Consider the following 16,393-nt stretch of genomic DNA (forward strand, 5'->3'; position numbering starts at 1 on the left):
AAGAGTGCTGGGGCACCAGCCAGCCCCTTTGCTCTAGTGCAGCAAGCGGGAGCAGGGCAGAGAACTCACAGCTGTAAGTGCCAGGACTGCCAACACGCTCTGGCACCGCCCAGGCTGCCACCCAGGGCTCTAACAGCCTTGCTCCGTGGCCATGCTGCTCAGGGAGCTGCCCCACGCCGGGTGCCTGCCGCTCAGCAGCTTGCATTCAGCCCCTGCGAGGGAGCTGCAGGCCTCCAGCAGCACTTCAGCAGAGGAGGGTCTGCAGCTCAGCCAGCACCAAGGCTGGGCTCTCCCAGCCTCACCAGAAAGCTCTTGGCCTTCCACGCCTGCAGCAGGGCCCGGCGGGGCGGTTCTGAGGGCCACCACCACCTTCACCCCCTTCTGCTTGGGTAGAGCAACGTGCCGAGTCCGCCCCGAAGCGGACGCTGCCGGGCGGTCCCCGGGCTCGCCGCCTGCGCCGCGCTCAGCTGCTGCCGGCAGCCGCCCCGGCGGCGGCGCTGCCCAGCAGCGCATGGAGCGGGGCGCGGCGCTTGCGCAGGCTGCGGCCCGAGGCGATGAGGTCGGCGTAGCCGCGCTGGTGCGAGAAGGCATAGGCGGAGCGGCGGGCGGACACCCCGCGGCGCAGCGCGCTCGGCCGCCGCCGCCACTGCTGCTCCTCGGCCAGCAGCTTCCTGCGCTGCTGCCGGACCTGCGGGGCACAGGCGGGGCACGGGCGGTGGGCGACGGCTGCTCGGCGCTCGCCGGCTGCTCGGCGCTCGCCGCCCGGGCCCCTTCCCCGGCCTGGCGGTGCTGCGCGGCAGGGGGCTGCTGCCTGCGGCTGCTGCGCTCACAGCAGAAGACGAGCGGCGCCACGGCCCCGGGGAAGGCTTCCCGTGTCGTTCTGTACCGCCTGCCTTGTCTGTCATGTCCCAGGGGAGTGCGGCTGATAGGATCTCGGACCGGTTGGGCGGGGAAGGGACCTTTTAAAGGCCATCTGCCCAACCCCCTGCAGCCAGCAGGGACATCCCCCACCAGAGCAGGTTGCTCACGGCCCCAAGCAACCTGACCTGCAATGGTGCCAGCCAGGGGGCAGCTACCACCTCCCTGGGTAACCTGGGACAGGCTCTCACCACCCTCAGTGCCAAACATGTCTCCTTTCTCTCCAGTCTGAATCTCCTTCTCTCAGGTGTCACAACAGGCCCTGCTCCAAAGCCTGGCCTCCGCTTGCTGCAGGTAGTGCAGCACTGGACAGGTAACTGGAAGCTGTTCCTGCCAGCTCACCTGACACCTCCATACTTCCTTCACCACCACCACCCTCCTGACTGTTTTCACACCCATGAGCTAGTGGCCAGCTACAGGCAGAAGAGCAGCTGACAGGACCTAGTACAGCCCCGATAAACAGCAGCTGGGCCCTTGGGGCTTGGCCCGCTTGGGGAAGCCCTGTAGCCACCCTGCCTGGCCAGCAGGCCTGAGCTGCAGCCTGCTGTCAGCCTCCCCACTCCTCTCCCAGAGGAGCAGCAGTGCTGCCTGCTGCGAGTGCCTCTGCCCAGGGACCCCCCCCCAGACTCACTCTGTCGCTGTCCAGCGGCCACAGGGTGGTGCAGAGGAAGCGCAGAGCCACCACGGGGAGCAGGCACACAGCGACTGACAGAACCATGGTCAGCCAGAGGTAGGGCTGCCTCAGGGCGTTGGGAGCCGCTCCTGGGAACGCAGAGGGCTGGAGTTAGTTCTGCTGTCACCCAGGCAGCACAAGCGAGGCAGGGAAAGCACTGTGGCCCCAGCAGGCAGCCGTGTGCCATGCATCACGAGGTCAGGCTGCAGTCACAGACCCTGCACAGATCCCTTCCACGTCAAAGCCCCTCCGAGAACGCTGCCAGATGCTGAGCCACGGCCTGCCCTCGGCATCGCTTCCTCTCAGCCGTCAGGCTCACGCTGCGGCACAAAGCTGCTGGAGCCAGGAGAGCAGGACCCACCTGTGAACTGGAAGCCAGAGGGGAAGAGCACGTGGATGCCGGCGCTGTGGAAGTCAAAGGTGATGCCGAAGTACAGCGCGATGCTGCCAAAGACCGAGAAGGCGTTCACAAAGGTCCAGTAGGAGGTGTCCAGGCTGATCTGAAAGCGAGCAGAGGCTGCTGACCCCCAGTGCTGCTCACCTGCCCCGCTCACGCAGCGCTCAGCAGGCAGGTGTCTGCAGCCTGCAGCTGCTCCAGCACGACGCAGGGCCCCGAGGCGGGGCGGGAGCCGAGCTCACTTGCCTGCAGATTGACCACGAATATGAGCGAGGAGGCTGCGGTGACTGCAAACGACTGGTAGTCGGAAGGGGCCTCTCCATCCTGGCCCATGGTTTTCAGGTAAGCTCCATAGGGGATGAAGAAGATGATCAAGGAAGTTATGGCTCCGTGAAGCAAGCTCAGAAAGAATTTCTGGTAGTTAAAGAGCAAATCCTTCTGCCCCAGAACGTAGAGCCTGGGGAACCGCAGGCTCAGCTTGTCGCTCACGTCCTGAACAAGGGGGAAAGCACAAACAAGTGGTGGAGATCTCTGGTTCAGTGCCAGCTTTGCAGAGCAGGCAGCTCAGCAGATGGCCTTTGCCAGCAGCTGTGTGGGCAGCAGGACTCAGCACAGGCCTGTGTGCAGCAGAGCTGGAGGACGCTCTCCCCGAGGCCACCCCACGGGCATCCTTGGCAAGGCTCTCACACCCCCTGCCTGCCTGCAGGCCTCCAGATGTTCAGCCCACGATTTGCTTAGCAACAGCCAGAGTGCTGTGCTGCTGTCCCCTCCCTGTCCTATCACCACACCTCCTGACTTCAGCTCTCACTCAGGTGAGGTCCCAGCCTGGTGCAGGATTCATTTCTGAGCAGAACCAGTGCTGTGCCTGTTTCAGGAGGTCTCTGTTTCCTGTCTCTCACACTGAGCAGAGGAATGGCCAAAAGCCCCCCAGAAGGCTGTCCCCCAGAGCAGAGCAGCCATGGCAGTGTGGCTGGAGAGCTGCTGCTGCGTGAGCAGCCCTAGGCCCCCGCACCCTTAGTAGAGGTTACCTGGTCCAGCAGCCCCACGAGCAGCACCGGCAGGCTGGAGTACAGCACGTTGTAGAGCGTGATGAACCAGTCCTCGTAGGCTGTCTGCAGCACAGCAGGGGTGGGGAGTTAAGGGCTGCTCTGACTGCAGCGTGGCCTTCAGCTCTGAGCACCCCTGCTTCCCCACAGCACTCCCCCAGGGCAGGCAGCACCCCAGCTCCAAGCTCTGCCCAGGCTACCTTGGCCTGCGCTTGGCTGCCCCACTCCTTACAAGCCACCAGTGCCCCTGGTCCTGGGACACCACCTGAGCTGAACCCCTCACAGTGTCAGTCTGCTGCACAGCTGCACTGCAGACTGTGGAGAGCACCTCCAGCCCCTGCAGGCCCTGCTGATGGCGCCCCCAGGCTCCCCTCGAGCCAAGCCGAGCCCCGGCCGCGCCGCACAGGGAGCCGTGCCCCTTCCCGGGCTCCTCACCTGGGCAGAGAAGCCGTTGAAGAAGGAGTACCAGACGTGGACCAGCGTGAAGGCAAAGTTCTTGTAGAAGAAGTACCTGAGGAACTTGCACATGCGGATGTAGGACCAGCGGCCGTGCACCAGCAGCAGCCTCTGCAGGTAGCGGAACTGCGCCAGGGAGTAGTCGCTGGACATGACAGCCTGCATGCCCTCCTGGCCGCTGATGCCAACCCCGATGTGGGCAGCTGAGGCAACGACAGACGCCGGCCTGTTGGGCAGGGCAGCCGCAGCGCCGGGGCCAGCCGCTCAGGCCCCCTGCCCCCCTGCGCTCCTGCAGCCAGCACGCAGGCCGCTCAGGGCCGACAGCAGTGCCCCTGCCCTGCCCTGTGCGGCTCACAGCTCTGCCGCCCCAGGGATGCTCTCTGAGCTTGTTCCAGCAGAGTGGCTGCTGGGAGGCTTGAGCCAGGGAGCACTAAGCAGTGAGACAGAGCAAGCTAGCCCTGAAGCAGCTGGCCAGGCAGCTTAGAGAGACGTTCGTAACACAAACCAGTTCCCAGGGGCTTCCTTCTCAGGAGCATTTCTGCTCTTCTTACAGCACAGGATGGCTGATGCCTCAAGCAAGGGGAGCTGAGCTCTTTCTTTGCTCTAAATTATGCTGCTGCAGCCCACCAGATGCTAACAGATGTGATCCCAGCCCCTGTTCAGGGATGCCTACAGAAGCCGCAACAGCTGGCAAAGGCCACTATCCAATTGCTAAAGGGCATGCTCAGAGGGGAGAGCAGAGGCTGGGGGCCAGCAGAGCCCGCGGGTGCTGTGGGCAGCTGCAAGAGCAGCAGAGGCTCCTGCGCAGGGGGCGGCAGCAGGAGGCCCGGAGGGGGAAGCGCTGGGGCTGCCTTACTCTTGATCATGCTGACGTCGTTGGCGCCGTCCCCGATGGCCAGGGTGATTGCCTTCTTGTACCTCTGCACCAGCTCCACCACCAGGGCCTTCTGCTTGGGCGTCACACGGCAGCAGATCACCGCCCGGCACTCGCAGGCCAGCTCCACGAAGTTCCTCTGCCGCTGCTCCTTCTGCGCCTCCGCCCTCCGCCTCTTCTCCTGCTGCTTCTGCTTCTCCTCTGCCGGCCCAGGGAACTTCAGCTTCAGCTTCTTCCTCCTCTTCTTCTTCTCCAGCAGGATTTCGTTCTGCAGAACACACACAGGGCTCCTTCCCCACTGCACCACCCCCGGTGGCTGGCCAGCACTGCCTGTACCGCAGCTGCCCTCAGCCCCGGCCCCGCACTCGGAGTGCTCCTGCAGAGGAGGCTGCAAGAGCTCCAGGGGCACAGGCTGGACGTCCTCGCTGGCACTACCAAAAGCACAGTGCTCTTAGGCACAGCTCCAAGGAGCATTTCCCCTCGCCTGAAGGAAGGCACTACTGAAGCTGCCCTCTCCTACCTGCTGTCTCCCAAAGGAAGCACCACCATGCCCCATGCTCCGGGGCAGTCTGGATGGGGCAGGGGTAGCGGAGACCTGCAAGTGTAGCTGCTGCTCACCCCAGCCTGCTCCCTACACCTTGCCACACACAGATGAGCACTGCTTTGTCCCAGACCCTGAAACCTGCCAGAGGGTCCTGAGCTGCTGCCTGGACTTTCTCCTGCCCAGCTGCCTGCAGGAGCAGCCTGCCAGCAGGATGTGTAACTGGCAGGGCACTCCGGCGCCACCTCCCTGCGTTCTGAGCTGCTGAGAGCACTGCGCTGCAGGGCTGAGCAGCAGAGCTGTCCCCTTCCTGCCCCCACGGCTCCCAGCTCATTTCCAACAGGCTTTCTGTGCTGCACTGAGGCTGTGCATCCTGTAGGGCTGCCTCTCCTCTCCTGCTCTTTGTTGGCTTTTTCTTTTCCATTAGAGCAGCATCCCCATGAAGAGCAAATGCCCTGGAAATCAGACCGTGCTTGGGCAGCTAGCAGGGGATCTGAAAGGCCCAAGACACCCTGACCTAATTGTAAGCTATTTTCAGCCCTCACAGCCCAAAATACTTCTGACATCAACACCCAACAGAGGAGTTCAGGCAGGGGAACAATGGCCAAAGGATGTTTGGTTTGGGTCAGCAAAGCAGCCAGGTGAGCAGTCCTGTGAGGGTGCCTGGGTGGTACCCCCAAACCCTCCATCACACAGAGGAACACCTCCTGCACCTACCAGCCAGGAGCCAGTGATGATCAGAGCTCGATCTTTGCTACCCTGGAAGAAGGGCTCCTTCATCCCCAGAGAGGAAGGTGCACCTGAGCCAGCTCTGTTCCTCTGGTTTTCCAGCCTGGTTTGCAGCAGTGCACTGCAAAGAGAGGTGGAGGCTGTGACAGAGCAGTCAAGGCTCAGGCTGAGCCAGCTCAGCCCCAGCAGGCAGCAGCGCAGGGGTGCTGCAAGGACTTGGTGCTTGTGTGCTAGGTGATGCCTAAGCAGGCTGCAGCAGCACTGAAGAAAGGATCACAGTGGTCTGCAAATCAGCAAAAAAATGGGAAAACCAGTCAGGAGCTGCTGGGGCTTCCCAGTTCTTCTCCCAGCCTGAACACCCTGGGACCCTCGGTGTTGCCACAGCTCAGGACCTGCAGGAGCACAGGCCGAGGTAATGCTGGAGCTCAGGGACAGGCAGGCAGGGCAAAACTTGGCAGCTGCTCAAGAGCTGACTGGGGAGAGGCCTCCTCAGCCCACTCTGAACACCAGGGTAGATTTCATGTCAACATTAACCTCCTGCAAGCAGGATCTCACCACGCTCACCCACAGTTAAGGGGCTGTAGGCCTCTGGGTCAGCAAGCAGCAGAACAAAGCGCTGCCAAGCAGAGCTGAGGAGGCAGCATAGATAAATCAACCCCAGTGCTGGGGTGCTCTCAGACTGGCACCTTTCTCATTCCCACAAGAAAGCCTTTCTGCTTTTCACTTGCCTGGTGTCTTCTCCATAGCAGATGGTTGTTTCCTCCGTGAGGAGCTCACAAGCAAAGCCAATGTTTTCAGCAGTTTCTACAGCAACACACAAGGGCACAGCCTGGGTGAAGCTCTGCAGGCTGCAGGAACCCCTGCACTCCTGTGGGCTTTATCTGCAGCCTGCACTTCTCCCAGTCCATATCCTGGCCTTCCCCCTGGCCTGGCTGGAGCAAACCCACCTTTTTTGTCCCCAGTCAGCACCCAGATTTTGATGTCTGCTTTTGACAGCCTGGAAATGGTTTCTGGAACTCCATCCTGTAGCTTGTCTTCAATAGCAGTGGCACCGAGCAGCTGGCAGAGGTGTGACACACAGGGGTTAGCAGGGCAAACAGGGCTGGGAGCCAACTGTCCTGGGCATGTCCTCAGGCTGTGGAGCAGCTCCAGCCAGGAACTGAGTGAAGAGCAGCTGTAGAGCAGTGCCCACGCTGCAGCACAGGCACTGGAATACAGTTCCCTTACCCTGTTGCCATCTGGCCAGTGGAACCCCGCACAGCCCTGACTGCAAACACCCCAGCAAAGCAGGCTGACTGCACAGGACCTGCTCCTCACCCAAACCAAGCTCTGGGCACTGAGACCTGCACTTACAATCAAGTCCTTCTCTATCTCCTCATACACTTGGTCCAGGGCCTCGTCACGGTTAGAGTTTGCTATGCTGGCCTCCAGAAACTTCTTATTCCAGGCTTCAAACTCCCCCTGGCTGATGTCCCTGTAGCACAGGCAGAGTGTCCTCAGGGTTTCACTTGCAAAGATCTGCCAAACAAGAACAGAGGTCAGGTCACAGTCTGCCCCCACCACCAGTGCTGGCCGCTGCAGGGCTGCCCACAGGCCAGCTGGAGCCGAGAGGGAGTCTGACAGAGGCTGGGACAGGGCAGTGGGGAGGTCTGAGCCCCGGCAGCAGGCACACAGCACTCAATGTCACTTCTCCTCAGAGGGCATCCTGTAGAGCAGGCAGGGCAGCCGGGGAGACCTCGTGGGCCCAGCTCTGGGGCTGCCTTTGTTTCCTCAGCTTAGGGCAGGAGTGAGCAGGAGGAGGTCGGGGGAGCAGGGAGCCAGTGCCAGAAGTCCAAACCTACATCCAGGGCTTCCTCCGTGGCCTGCCTCTGGGGGTTGCAGGGGTGCAGCCGCTCGTAGATCACCGTGTCAGCACCCTTGCAGTACAGCCTGATGCTTCCATCTGCCCCTCTCACTGTGGGCCACAAGAGTAGGAGGCACAGGTCAGGAAGGTATGGCTGCAGCTCAGGGCCTGCAGTGTCCTGCTCCTAAGTACTGCAGCTGGGAGACCGAGGATCTTCCTGCCCATCCCTAACACGGTTCAGTGAAGGGCCCTGGTGCTCAGGGCACTTGCTGCTCTCCTTCCCAGCAGGAGAGGCTCCTGCAGCCCCCAGGGCCCATGCTGCGGGCAGCTCACCGATGACGGACATGCGCTTCCTGTCGCTGGTGAAGTCCAGCATGGCCAGCACAGGGTAAGTCCTCTCCAGCCCCAGCTCGCTGATGGTGATGCTGTTCTGGGTGCGGGACAGGAACACGTACCCGAAGTTCCTGGCTGCCGTCACCAGGGCCCCCTCGTCCGGGGAGGCTGCCTGGTAAGCGAGCTGGCCTGTGTCTGAGAGCCAAGAGAGGGAGCCGGGGTGGGCTGGGCACGCCGGGGCGCCACCGAAGCGTTCACACCCGCTCCTCAGAGGCACAAAGCCTCCCTGGAGCGGGGCCTGGTGCAGTGCTGCAGCACACAGCAGCTGTGCAGAGGAGAGGGCCGAGGGACCCCTCCTCTTTGTGCCGTGTACCCTCCCCATGGGGTGAGCCGCTGAGCCCTCCCTCCAGCTGCCAAAGCAGATCCCAGCAGTGCCAGCGTGGGTGTGCCTAAGGGCTTGAGGCTTTAAGGATGCATCTGAAGCAGGAAGAGCCATGTCAGGACACACAAGGGCTCTGCACAGCAGGCTCCCTGCTCCTGTGTTCTTTCAGGGCTGCACTGCCCTAGTGCCACTGTCCTATAGCCAGCCTCCTTCCCCGGAGGGCCAGAGAGGCCCTGCCAAGGGCCAGCAGCACCTCTGGCTCTTGCTTCCCCTCCCAGAGCAGCCTGACACTGCTCCCGGCGGGCTGTGCCCTGCTCTGGGACCTCCGCCGGCCCTTGCACAAGCACACACTCACCATCACAGGTGTCAACCATGACTGTGTGGCAGATGGCCAGCAGGAAGAAGAACTGGTGAATCTCTGGCTCCTTCCCGGACCTGATCTGCTCTATCAGGTAGTGATCATAGAAGAGGAACTTCCCATCTGCGTACTTGTTCCAGCTGAAGTCCACTGGCTGCTCAGGAAGCAGAGAGGGAGCTGTATCTCCTCTGCTCGGTGCCTGCCTGCATCTGCTCTGCAGAGGCTCCACAGGCTGGGGACTGCAGGTGGCACCGACCTACCTCCGGGTGGCTCTGCGGCTGCCCTGCTCTGTCCCGGCTGTCTCCTGCAACACAGGCACCAGCACTGAGGGCAGCACAGCAAGAGGTCCTTCTAACACATCCCCGGGTGAGACCTGCACAGAACATCTGCCCCTGAACAGCTTAGGCCTAAGCAAAGCAAACTCACTGCCAGCTGCACTGCCCTCTGCCAGCCCTCCATCCCGACCGCTGCCGGCAGCTTTCCGCTCTGGTCCCTCACCTCTGCTTTGTAAAGGGAAAGCTCCACAGCTGCTCTGAGGGGAGCCCCATGCAGTGCCAGGGCTGAGTCACACCTGCAGAGCTGTTTCTGTCAGAAAAGCCCTTTGGGGTCACCGAGTCCAAGTGTTCTCTAACTGCCACAGCCCTCTAAGAGCTTGCAAACACTTCCAGCCATAGCGATTCGACCTCCTCCCCGGGCAGCCCGTGCCCGTCTGAGCCCTCTGGGTGAAGAGGATTTCTCTCCTGTCTGACCTCAGCCTCCCCTGGCGCAACCTGAGGCTCTTTCCCCTCACCCTATCCCTTGCTCCCGTGGAGAAGAGCCCAAGCCCGCCCGGCCCCAGCCTCCCCGTGGCAGCTGAGCAGGGCGCAGCTGTGAGCGGCCGTGCCGCCGCAGCCGTGCCGCCGCAGCCGTGCCGCTGTGCAGCCGTGCAGCTGTGCAGCCGTACCGTAGGTGCGGCCCTGGATGCAGCACTTGTTGAAGCTCATGACGTTCTGGGTCAGCGTGCCGGTCTTGTCCGAGAAGATGTAGCGGATCTGCCCCAGCTGCTCGTTCAGCGTGGTGGTCCTGGCCTTGGCGGCGCCGGCCCGCCCGGGGCAGTACATCTGCAGGTCCCAGTTGATGAAGCAGCTCTGGCCCCAGCGGATCACCTCCACGCTGCGGAGAGAGGGGGGCTCAGGCGCCCGCCCGCCGCGCCGCTCGGCCCCACGCCGCTGGGAGGCCGCCCCCGCCGCCCCCGCCCGCGCCCACCTGACGTAGAGGGAGATGGGCACCATGGTGTTGAGCACAATCAGGTAGCCCCAGAAGGTGAGGAAGCCGCGGTAGGGGGGGCTGCTGTCCTGCGCGTCGTACAGGTACCAGGAGGCGTTGCCCACCTGCTGCTCCCAGTAGGTGTGACCGATGGCCAGCCCGGCAGACAGCAGGATCAGCACCACGAAGATCTGCAGCGCACACAGCGCCCTCAGCTGGGCCCCGGGAACCCTGCCCCACGCCAGGGCTCAGACACCCCGGCCTGAACCGCTCCCCGAGCGCGGCTGGGTGCCCTTGCGACGTGGAGTGTGAAGGTGCTGGCGGCAGGGGCACAGCCTCAGCCCTGCTGAGAAGAGCACCTCCTCTGCCAGCACGCCAGCTCCTCTCTGCTCTCCCCACCCCAGGGCAGCACACTCAGGGGTGCAGGGCAGCAGGCATTCCTCACTCACTGCCCATGCCGGGGCTGACCCAGGACAAGCACCACAGCAACCGAGCTCTGGCCCTGCCCTCAACCCCTGCCCACCAGCTGAGCACAGAGGAGCAGAAGCAGCTTCCTGCAGCAGCAGGTCTGAAGCACTTCTCTGCACACACAGCCTGCCCTGCGCTGCAGCTGAGGGGCACAGATGCCACCCGCAGGGAGAGGCCACTCTGGCTTCCCTCCCAGTGCATCCCAGCTCCTCACGGAGTGGAGACGAGCTCGGGAGCAGCAGCAGAACCCAGCTTCTTAGCCTTGCCTTCCCACTGTTCCCTGACAGCCAGCTCCACCAGCTGAGCTGGAAGCCAGCAGGCTTACAGTGTAGACCATGTAGTTCATGAGGGAGTCGATTTTGGTCCTTTTAAACCTGGTCTTGCCACTGTTCTTCATGATCTTTGTGTCAGCCCCTGGAAACAAGCACAGCAAAGATGCCAGGGGCACTGCCGGGCACGGCTCGAGCCGGTCACCCGCCCAGGCCACAGCTACCTGCAAATATCACCATCCCGTGGCAGAAGTCTGTGTTCCTGATCCTGCAGCCACGCAGCAGCACCTTGTCAGCATCCAGGGGGTAGCTCCTGTGCCTCCACACCAGCGTGCCGGCAAACTTATCCAGCCGGTTGTTGGGCTCCTCACACTCCACCAGCCCTGCAACCCGCAGGGGAGAACGGGGCTGAAGCACAGCAGGCCACAGGAGCACACCGAGGGTACTCGCTGCAGGAGACCTGCACAGTGAAGGCCTCACCCTGCCCAGCCTGCCCCTTGCAGCAGCCTCACGGCGTGACTTCCTTGTGCTGCCCCATGGCAAAGCCAGGAAGCCACCGGGGGCGCCGCCGGCAGCGCCCCCACCCACCCCAGGCTCTGCCTGGGCAGCAGCCCCGAGAGCAGAGCTGCACCCACCATCGAAGTCTGCCAGGGCAGCCTCCTCCTGAAGGAGCCTGTGTGTCACCTCGAGGGCCATCTTGAACTTCAGGTTGGTCTCCCTGAAAGCAAGGGCGGAGAGGGGAGTCTGTGGAACACGAGGGGCCGGGCAGGAACCACAGGAACCGAAGCAAATCAGGGAGGCAGAAGAGGAGGAAGAAGCCTCTCCTCTGGGACCATCCCCGAGCCCCTGGAGCGCGGCTACAGCTCCCTCTGCAGGCGCTTCGTGTGTCCTGCGCCGCAGCGCTTCAGACAAGCCTGTGGCACTCCTCTGGCCCCTCACCAGGGGGTGGGAAGGTGGCAGTCAGCCTGGAGAGGGCTGAGGGGGAGCCCAGCAGCCTGCAGCTGGAGCGTGTGGCCAGAGCCTTACCCGTCGAGCTCGGCCGTCTCCACGTAGCACAGGCTGTTGGGTTCCGAGCTGGAGAGCAGCAGCACATCAGCCTGCAAACACGGGTGGGCAGGTGTCACACAGCCCCCCTCCCCCCTGCCAGCCAGCACTCAGCTCTGCAGCACTCACAGGAACAGAGGTGTTCTTCCTCAGGCGGATGACATCCCCGACCTGGACATCTTTCCACTTGGTGGCCCTGAACCTGGGAGCAGGAGAGTCCAGTGGTGAATGACCTACACTGCTCTGCCCCCCAGGAACGCTGACCCCTTGGCCCTTCCTCAGCACACCAGCATCCCACTCAGGCAGGGCAGCCCTGTCCTTTGGGGAGCTGCAGCTTAGTCAAGGGGCTCTCACTTAGAGCTCTGTCAGCCTGCCTCTTCCCTGCCCCCTTCACCCACTGCTGAATTTCCATCCTGCTCTCAGCAGATCTGCTGCCACAGACCTAAGCTAAAGGACTCCTCTGAGCAGCTCTCTTCCCATTAGGTTTCCAGAGGGATGAAGGGGAAGGAAAAGCTGAACCTCCTCTATCAAGGCCACCCCCCTTGCCCCAAGCCCCCAGCACAGACCTGCCATCCCTGATGACCTCACACCTCCTGTTGTTCACCTCCCTGTCCATCCTGTGGCGAGCCTAGAAGCAGAGCAGAGAATGGAGCCCTGCTGTGCAGCCCAGGGCAAGGGCCAGCCCCCTGCCCCCTCCCACGCTGCCCAAGCAGGGCTCTTACAATGTCATCCACCAGGTCTTTGACTGCAGTTATGCCCAGCACCAGGAGCAGGGGCACCAGTGTGGTGTACCATGCCAGGGTGGATATCTGGGGAATGGACTGCAAAAGACAAAGCCAATCAGTCCAGCACGGGGTGACCAGCCAAGCTCAGCCAGGGGCACTCCAGAGTGGCCTGGCTACAACACAGGAAAGGACCCCAGCACCTCAGGGAGAGGAGCTTAAGCCAGGCTGTGAAGGGGAACAAGACCCTCGGGGTCCCTTGAGCCGCTCTGCTTCAGCACCAGCTGCTCCCCCGATTCCTGAGTGGAGCTTAGGGCTTTGCAGAGTGCAAGAAGCCTCCTTCCTCGTGCAATCCAAGGGCTCTGCAGCCAGGGCAGGCCCAGAGCTCAGGCAGTGCCCTGCACTTTCCTGCCAGCACAGAGCTGAGCTGTGCCCCAGGAGCCTCAGCTGAGCTGCTGCAGGCAGTTGGGCTCAGTCCTTACCTGCAGGATGAGAAGCACCAAGAAGTAGAAGTTGGCTGCTCGCTTGAACTGCTCAAAGAGGTTCAGGGGCAGGAAAGTGATGGGGTTGTACTTGTAGGTCTTGATGGCATTGCCCTGGGGAGGGAACCCAGGGTTAGGGACAGCAAGCTGAGGCATCAGCTGTGTGTCCTGGTGAAGGAGATGGCACCGTGTCCTTTAGCACAGCCAGGGGGATTCAGCGGCCAGACGTGCCCAGAGGCCTGGCTTTGAGCCTGCCCCAGTCTTGCTCCATCAGGATATTGCTTAATACTGCACTGAGACCTCTCACATGCAAGATTACACCTCTGGGGACACCTGCAAGAGCCAGAGCTGAGCAGACAACACCTGGAATTTGGCCTGAGGACACCTGGCTCCCACTTCTCTTGGAGGAGGCCTCTCACGATGGCTCAAACCCGGAGCCAGGGACACTGCCCCGCCTCTGCTGGAAGCCCTGAGGGCCAGAGGCTTTGACCCTGCCCACCGGCGGGGCAAAGGCCTTTCTGAGGCTGAGCAGTGCTCAGGCAGGAGCTGTCCCCAAGGCCACTTACTGCATACTTGCTCCTCTTGAAGCACAGGAAGACCGGCCTCTGGAAGCGGGGCTGCTCGTGGAAGTGCCGGTCGTTGGCTTTCACTTGCCAGCTGCAGTCTGCAAGGGAGCAGGCAGCAGGGGTCAGCACGGCCTGCTGGGGACAGGGGGCACAAACCTGCTGGCTCAGCTCTGCTGGCCTCAGCTCTGCTCTCAAATGCCACCTCTCAAAGGGGCTCTCAGCTCAGACAGGGCTGGTACCTGCTTAGCACAGCAGCCTCTGGCAGTGCCTCACCTCTGGCACAGCATCCAGGCTCCCTAAGGAGAAGTCCTGCAGAGGCCTTGCTAGCAAAGCAGCCACCCCCTCCTTAGAGCCCTTCTCAGCCATCTATGTCCTGCAAAGTCCATCCTTCAGTGGGGCTCCTCTGGGATGTGCATAGCTGGAAGCTCTTTTCTATGCCCCCTCTTTCCCTCCACAAGCCCTCTCCTGCAGCAGCACCAGCCCCACACCCAGCAGGGCAGGCCGTGCCCGCACCAGTGACTGCCCCAGCCAGTTCTGTTGCCACTCACAGAGCTCTGGGAGGCTGAGGCCGTGTGCTGGCAGGCTCCTGACTCACCAGGCAGCTCTCTGCCATCTCCCCTGCTCTCCAGCCTGCACTAATTGCCCTTAATGGGTGCTCCTTGGTGGCAGGGATTCCAGCACCTAGCTGAGCAGGGTGAAACTCCCCGAGGCAGGGGTGGGGAAGCAGGTGCCAAGTGCTCCTGGGCTGCTTCCAGGCCGCACTAAGGTAAGGCACAGCTGATAAGGCTGCCCTGGGCTCCACAGCTCAGAGCCTTTTCCATTTCCCTCCACACACAAAGTTCTCCTGGCAGGTGTGGGAGCTGTGCTGTGCACAGCCCTCCCTGGCTGCAGGCTGAGAGCAGGCCAGAGCAGCACTCTCCTGCTGAGGCACTGCCAGGTCGGGTTGCACAGCTGCGAACACCCAGCAGGAGGAGGGCACACGCTGGGCACCCTGCTGGCTGCCAGCCACACTGCCCCACACACAGCTCCCCAGAGGGCCAGCTTTGGGGGTAAGACATAACTGAAGGGCAGGAGGTGAGCAAGGTGCTAGTGACAGGCCTGGAGAAAACTCACACATGCCTCCAGAACACTTCCTCACCACAGTCACCACAGCTCTGGGGGCTGACCAAACCTCAGCAGCCCAGTGGAAAACTGACAAGCTGGGTCTTAAGGGAGAGCTGCAGGAGGGAGGCTCCCCCAGATCCCTCTGAAATGCTCCCAGGTGGCAGTCACCCCTCAGAGCCGGGCAGCAGTCCCTCTAAAGGGACACCAAGGGGCAGCAGCCTTCCTTGAGGGGCACAAGAGGAAGCAGAGTGATGTTTTTGTAGCACCATCTAGGAAGAGAATCAGCTGCTGCACAGGCAGCAAGTCCCACAGAGCCTGCAGCTGATGCCAGCAGTTATCTATCACTGAGGAGAAGCAGGCAACGAGGGGTTGAGCAAACAACAACCCCCCAAGGGTCTAAAGAGGAAACACTAGTCTGACCTGGTTTGTCAACTGCTCACAAGCTCCAGGGCCAGAGTGCAGGCCTGCTGAGCAGCAGGGCAGCATCTCCTACCTCCTGACAGCTTCAGGCTCAGAAGAGCTCTGCCAGGGCCACAGCTCTGGGCCATGCTTTGGTGAGAAGCTCAGGTGCAGGCAGCAGGGACTTGTGGTTGAACTGAGCAGCAGCAGCCTCCAGCCCTTTCCAGGGCAGAGCCCAAGTGCAGCCCCCTGCTTTCAGACTGCAGGATAAGAAAAGGCAAGGAACCCTCCAGAGAAGACACTGCAGGGGCAGGAGGCCCTGCTTTGGTTTGGTTTCTCAGAGCTGGTGCTCAGTGTCTGTGAAAGAAAGCACCTGGGGAAAAGAGAGGAGCAGGGGGAGGCAGCAGCAGCCACGGTGGGTGGGGAGAATCCCACGCTGAGGGGAGGCTTTAGGCCACAGACTGTCACCTGATGGAAGCCCCAGACCTGAACACTTCCTAGGTGGCTGTGAAATGGAAACATGCCAGGGGTGGTGACACAGGGAGAGGTCAGCAGCTGCTCCCTGTTGCCACACAGGCAGAAGGAACTTGCCTTGCAACATGGATAAAGGAATGCAGGGGAGCTGGAGACCGTCCTTGGAGAGAGGCCAAGCACAGGCATGTCTAAGGCAGGCTGGCAGCAGGTACAGGCTGCACTTGGGGCTCCCTGGCCTCCACTCACCTTTCTGTGCTCTGCACACGAAGGCAGCAGGAGGCTGCGAGCGAGCACCAACGCTGAGGCTGGGCTGTGCAAGGCTGCCTGCACTTCTGCCAACCACAGCTTATGCTGCCTCAAGGCTCCAGCTGCCGGGCAGAGAGTGCCTGGAGCTGTGCTGCAGCACTCGCAGGGCACAGGCAGGGCACAGGCAGGGCACAGGCAGGGCCGGCCCCACCGTGCAGCCATCCCCGTGAGGCGAGGCGCCGCGGCGCCCGACCCCGGCTGCGGCCGGCACGAAGCTGCCTTTCCTTCCCCCGAGTTACGCTGCCCTGCCCCCCGGGCCAGGCGGGACCCCCCGGGCCGCTCACCTCTGCGCTGCGCCCGGCCGTCCCCCTCGGCGCGGCGCTGCCCCGGCGCGGCCGCGGGCTGCCTGCTCTCCGGCTCCTCCTCCGTCTCGTCGTCGCTGTAGGGCATCTCCTCGTCGTTGGGCTGCGAGTCCTCATCCAGGGTGGTCTCCGAGTCCCTTTCGGTGATCATGCTGCCGGCGACCTGCGAGCGTCCCAGAGCAGGCGCAGCTGAGCAGGAGCCTCGTCCCCTCCTGCCCCTCTGCCGGCGCCGGCCCCCAACCCCCGCAGCAGCCCGGGCCGAGGCGAGGAGCCCCTGCCGGCGGCAAGCCCTGCCCGGCTGCTCTGCGCCTCCGCGGGGCCCAGCACCCCGCGCCCTGGCGCCCATCGGGGCCGCTCTGCGAGCGCAGCAGCGGCAGGCTGTGGGGCGTGTGCCCATCTCTGCCCGCGGCACACCGACCCTGGGGCCCAGCACCTTCCCTCCCAGCCTGGCATCTCCACTCT

At 62.7% G+C, this 16,393-nt stretch overlaps 1 protein-coding gene across 1 annotated transcript; it reads right to left on the reverse strand.

The window, feature by feature from the left end:
- Positions 1-437: 437 nt before the first annotated feature.
- On the reverse strand, positions 438-16,086 carry ATP8B1 (ATPase phospholipid transporting 8B1). The gene is made up of 27 exons (XM_054179288.1): positions 15,914-16,086; positions 13,347-13,444; positions 12,781-12,894; positions 12,299-12,397; positions 12,143-12,204; positions 11,706-11,778; positions 11,559-11,629; positions 11,168-11,250; positions 10,757-10,915; positions 10,589-10,677; positions 9,796-9,986; positions 9,494-9,702; positions 8,811-8,854; positions 8,548-8,704; positions 7,811-8,005; positions 7,476-7,588; positions 6,988-7,152; positions 6,582-6,693; positions 6,363-6,438; positions 5,623-5,755; positions 4,347-4,632; positions 3,470-3,693; positions 3,017-3,100; positions 2,235-2,480; positions 1,953-2,091; positions 1,550-1,680; positions 438-688 (listed from the first exon to the last, which is right to left on the reverse strand). The coding sequence occupies exons 1-27, from the start codon at positions 16,080-16,082 to the stop codon at positions 464-466; spliced, it is 3,747 nt and encodes a 1,248-aa protein (XP_054035263.1). The 5' UTR covers positions 16,083-16,086; the 3' UTR covers positions 438-463.
- Between the last annotated feature and the right edge of the window lie 307 nt (positions 16,087-16,393).

Source organism: Dryobates pubescens (assembly GCF_014839835.1).
Source record: "Dryobates pubescens isolate bDryPub1 chromosome Z unlocalized genomic scaffold, bDryPub1.pri SUPER_Z_unloc_1, whole genome shotgun sequence".
NCBI classification, from domain to species: Eukaryota; Metazoa; Chordata; class Aves; order Piciformes; family Picidae; genus Dryobates; species Dryobates pubescens.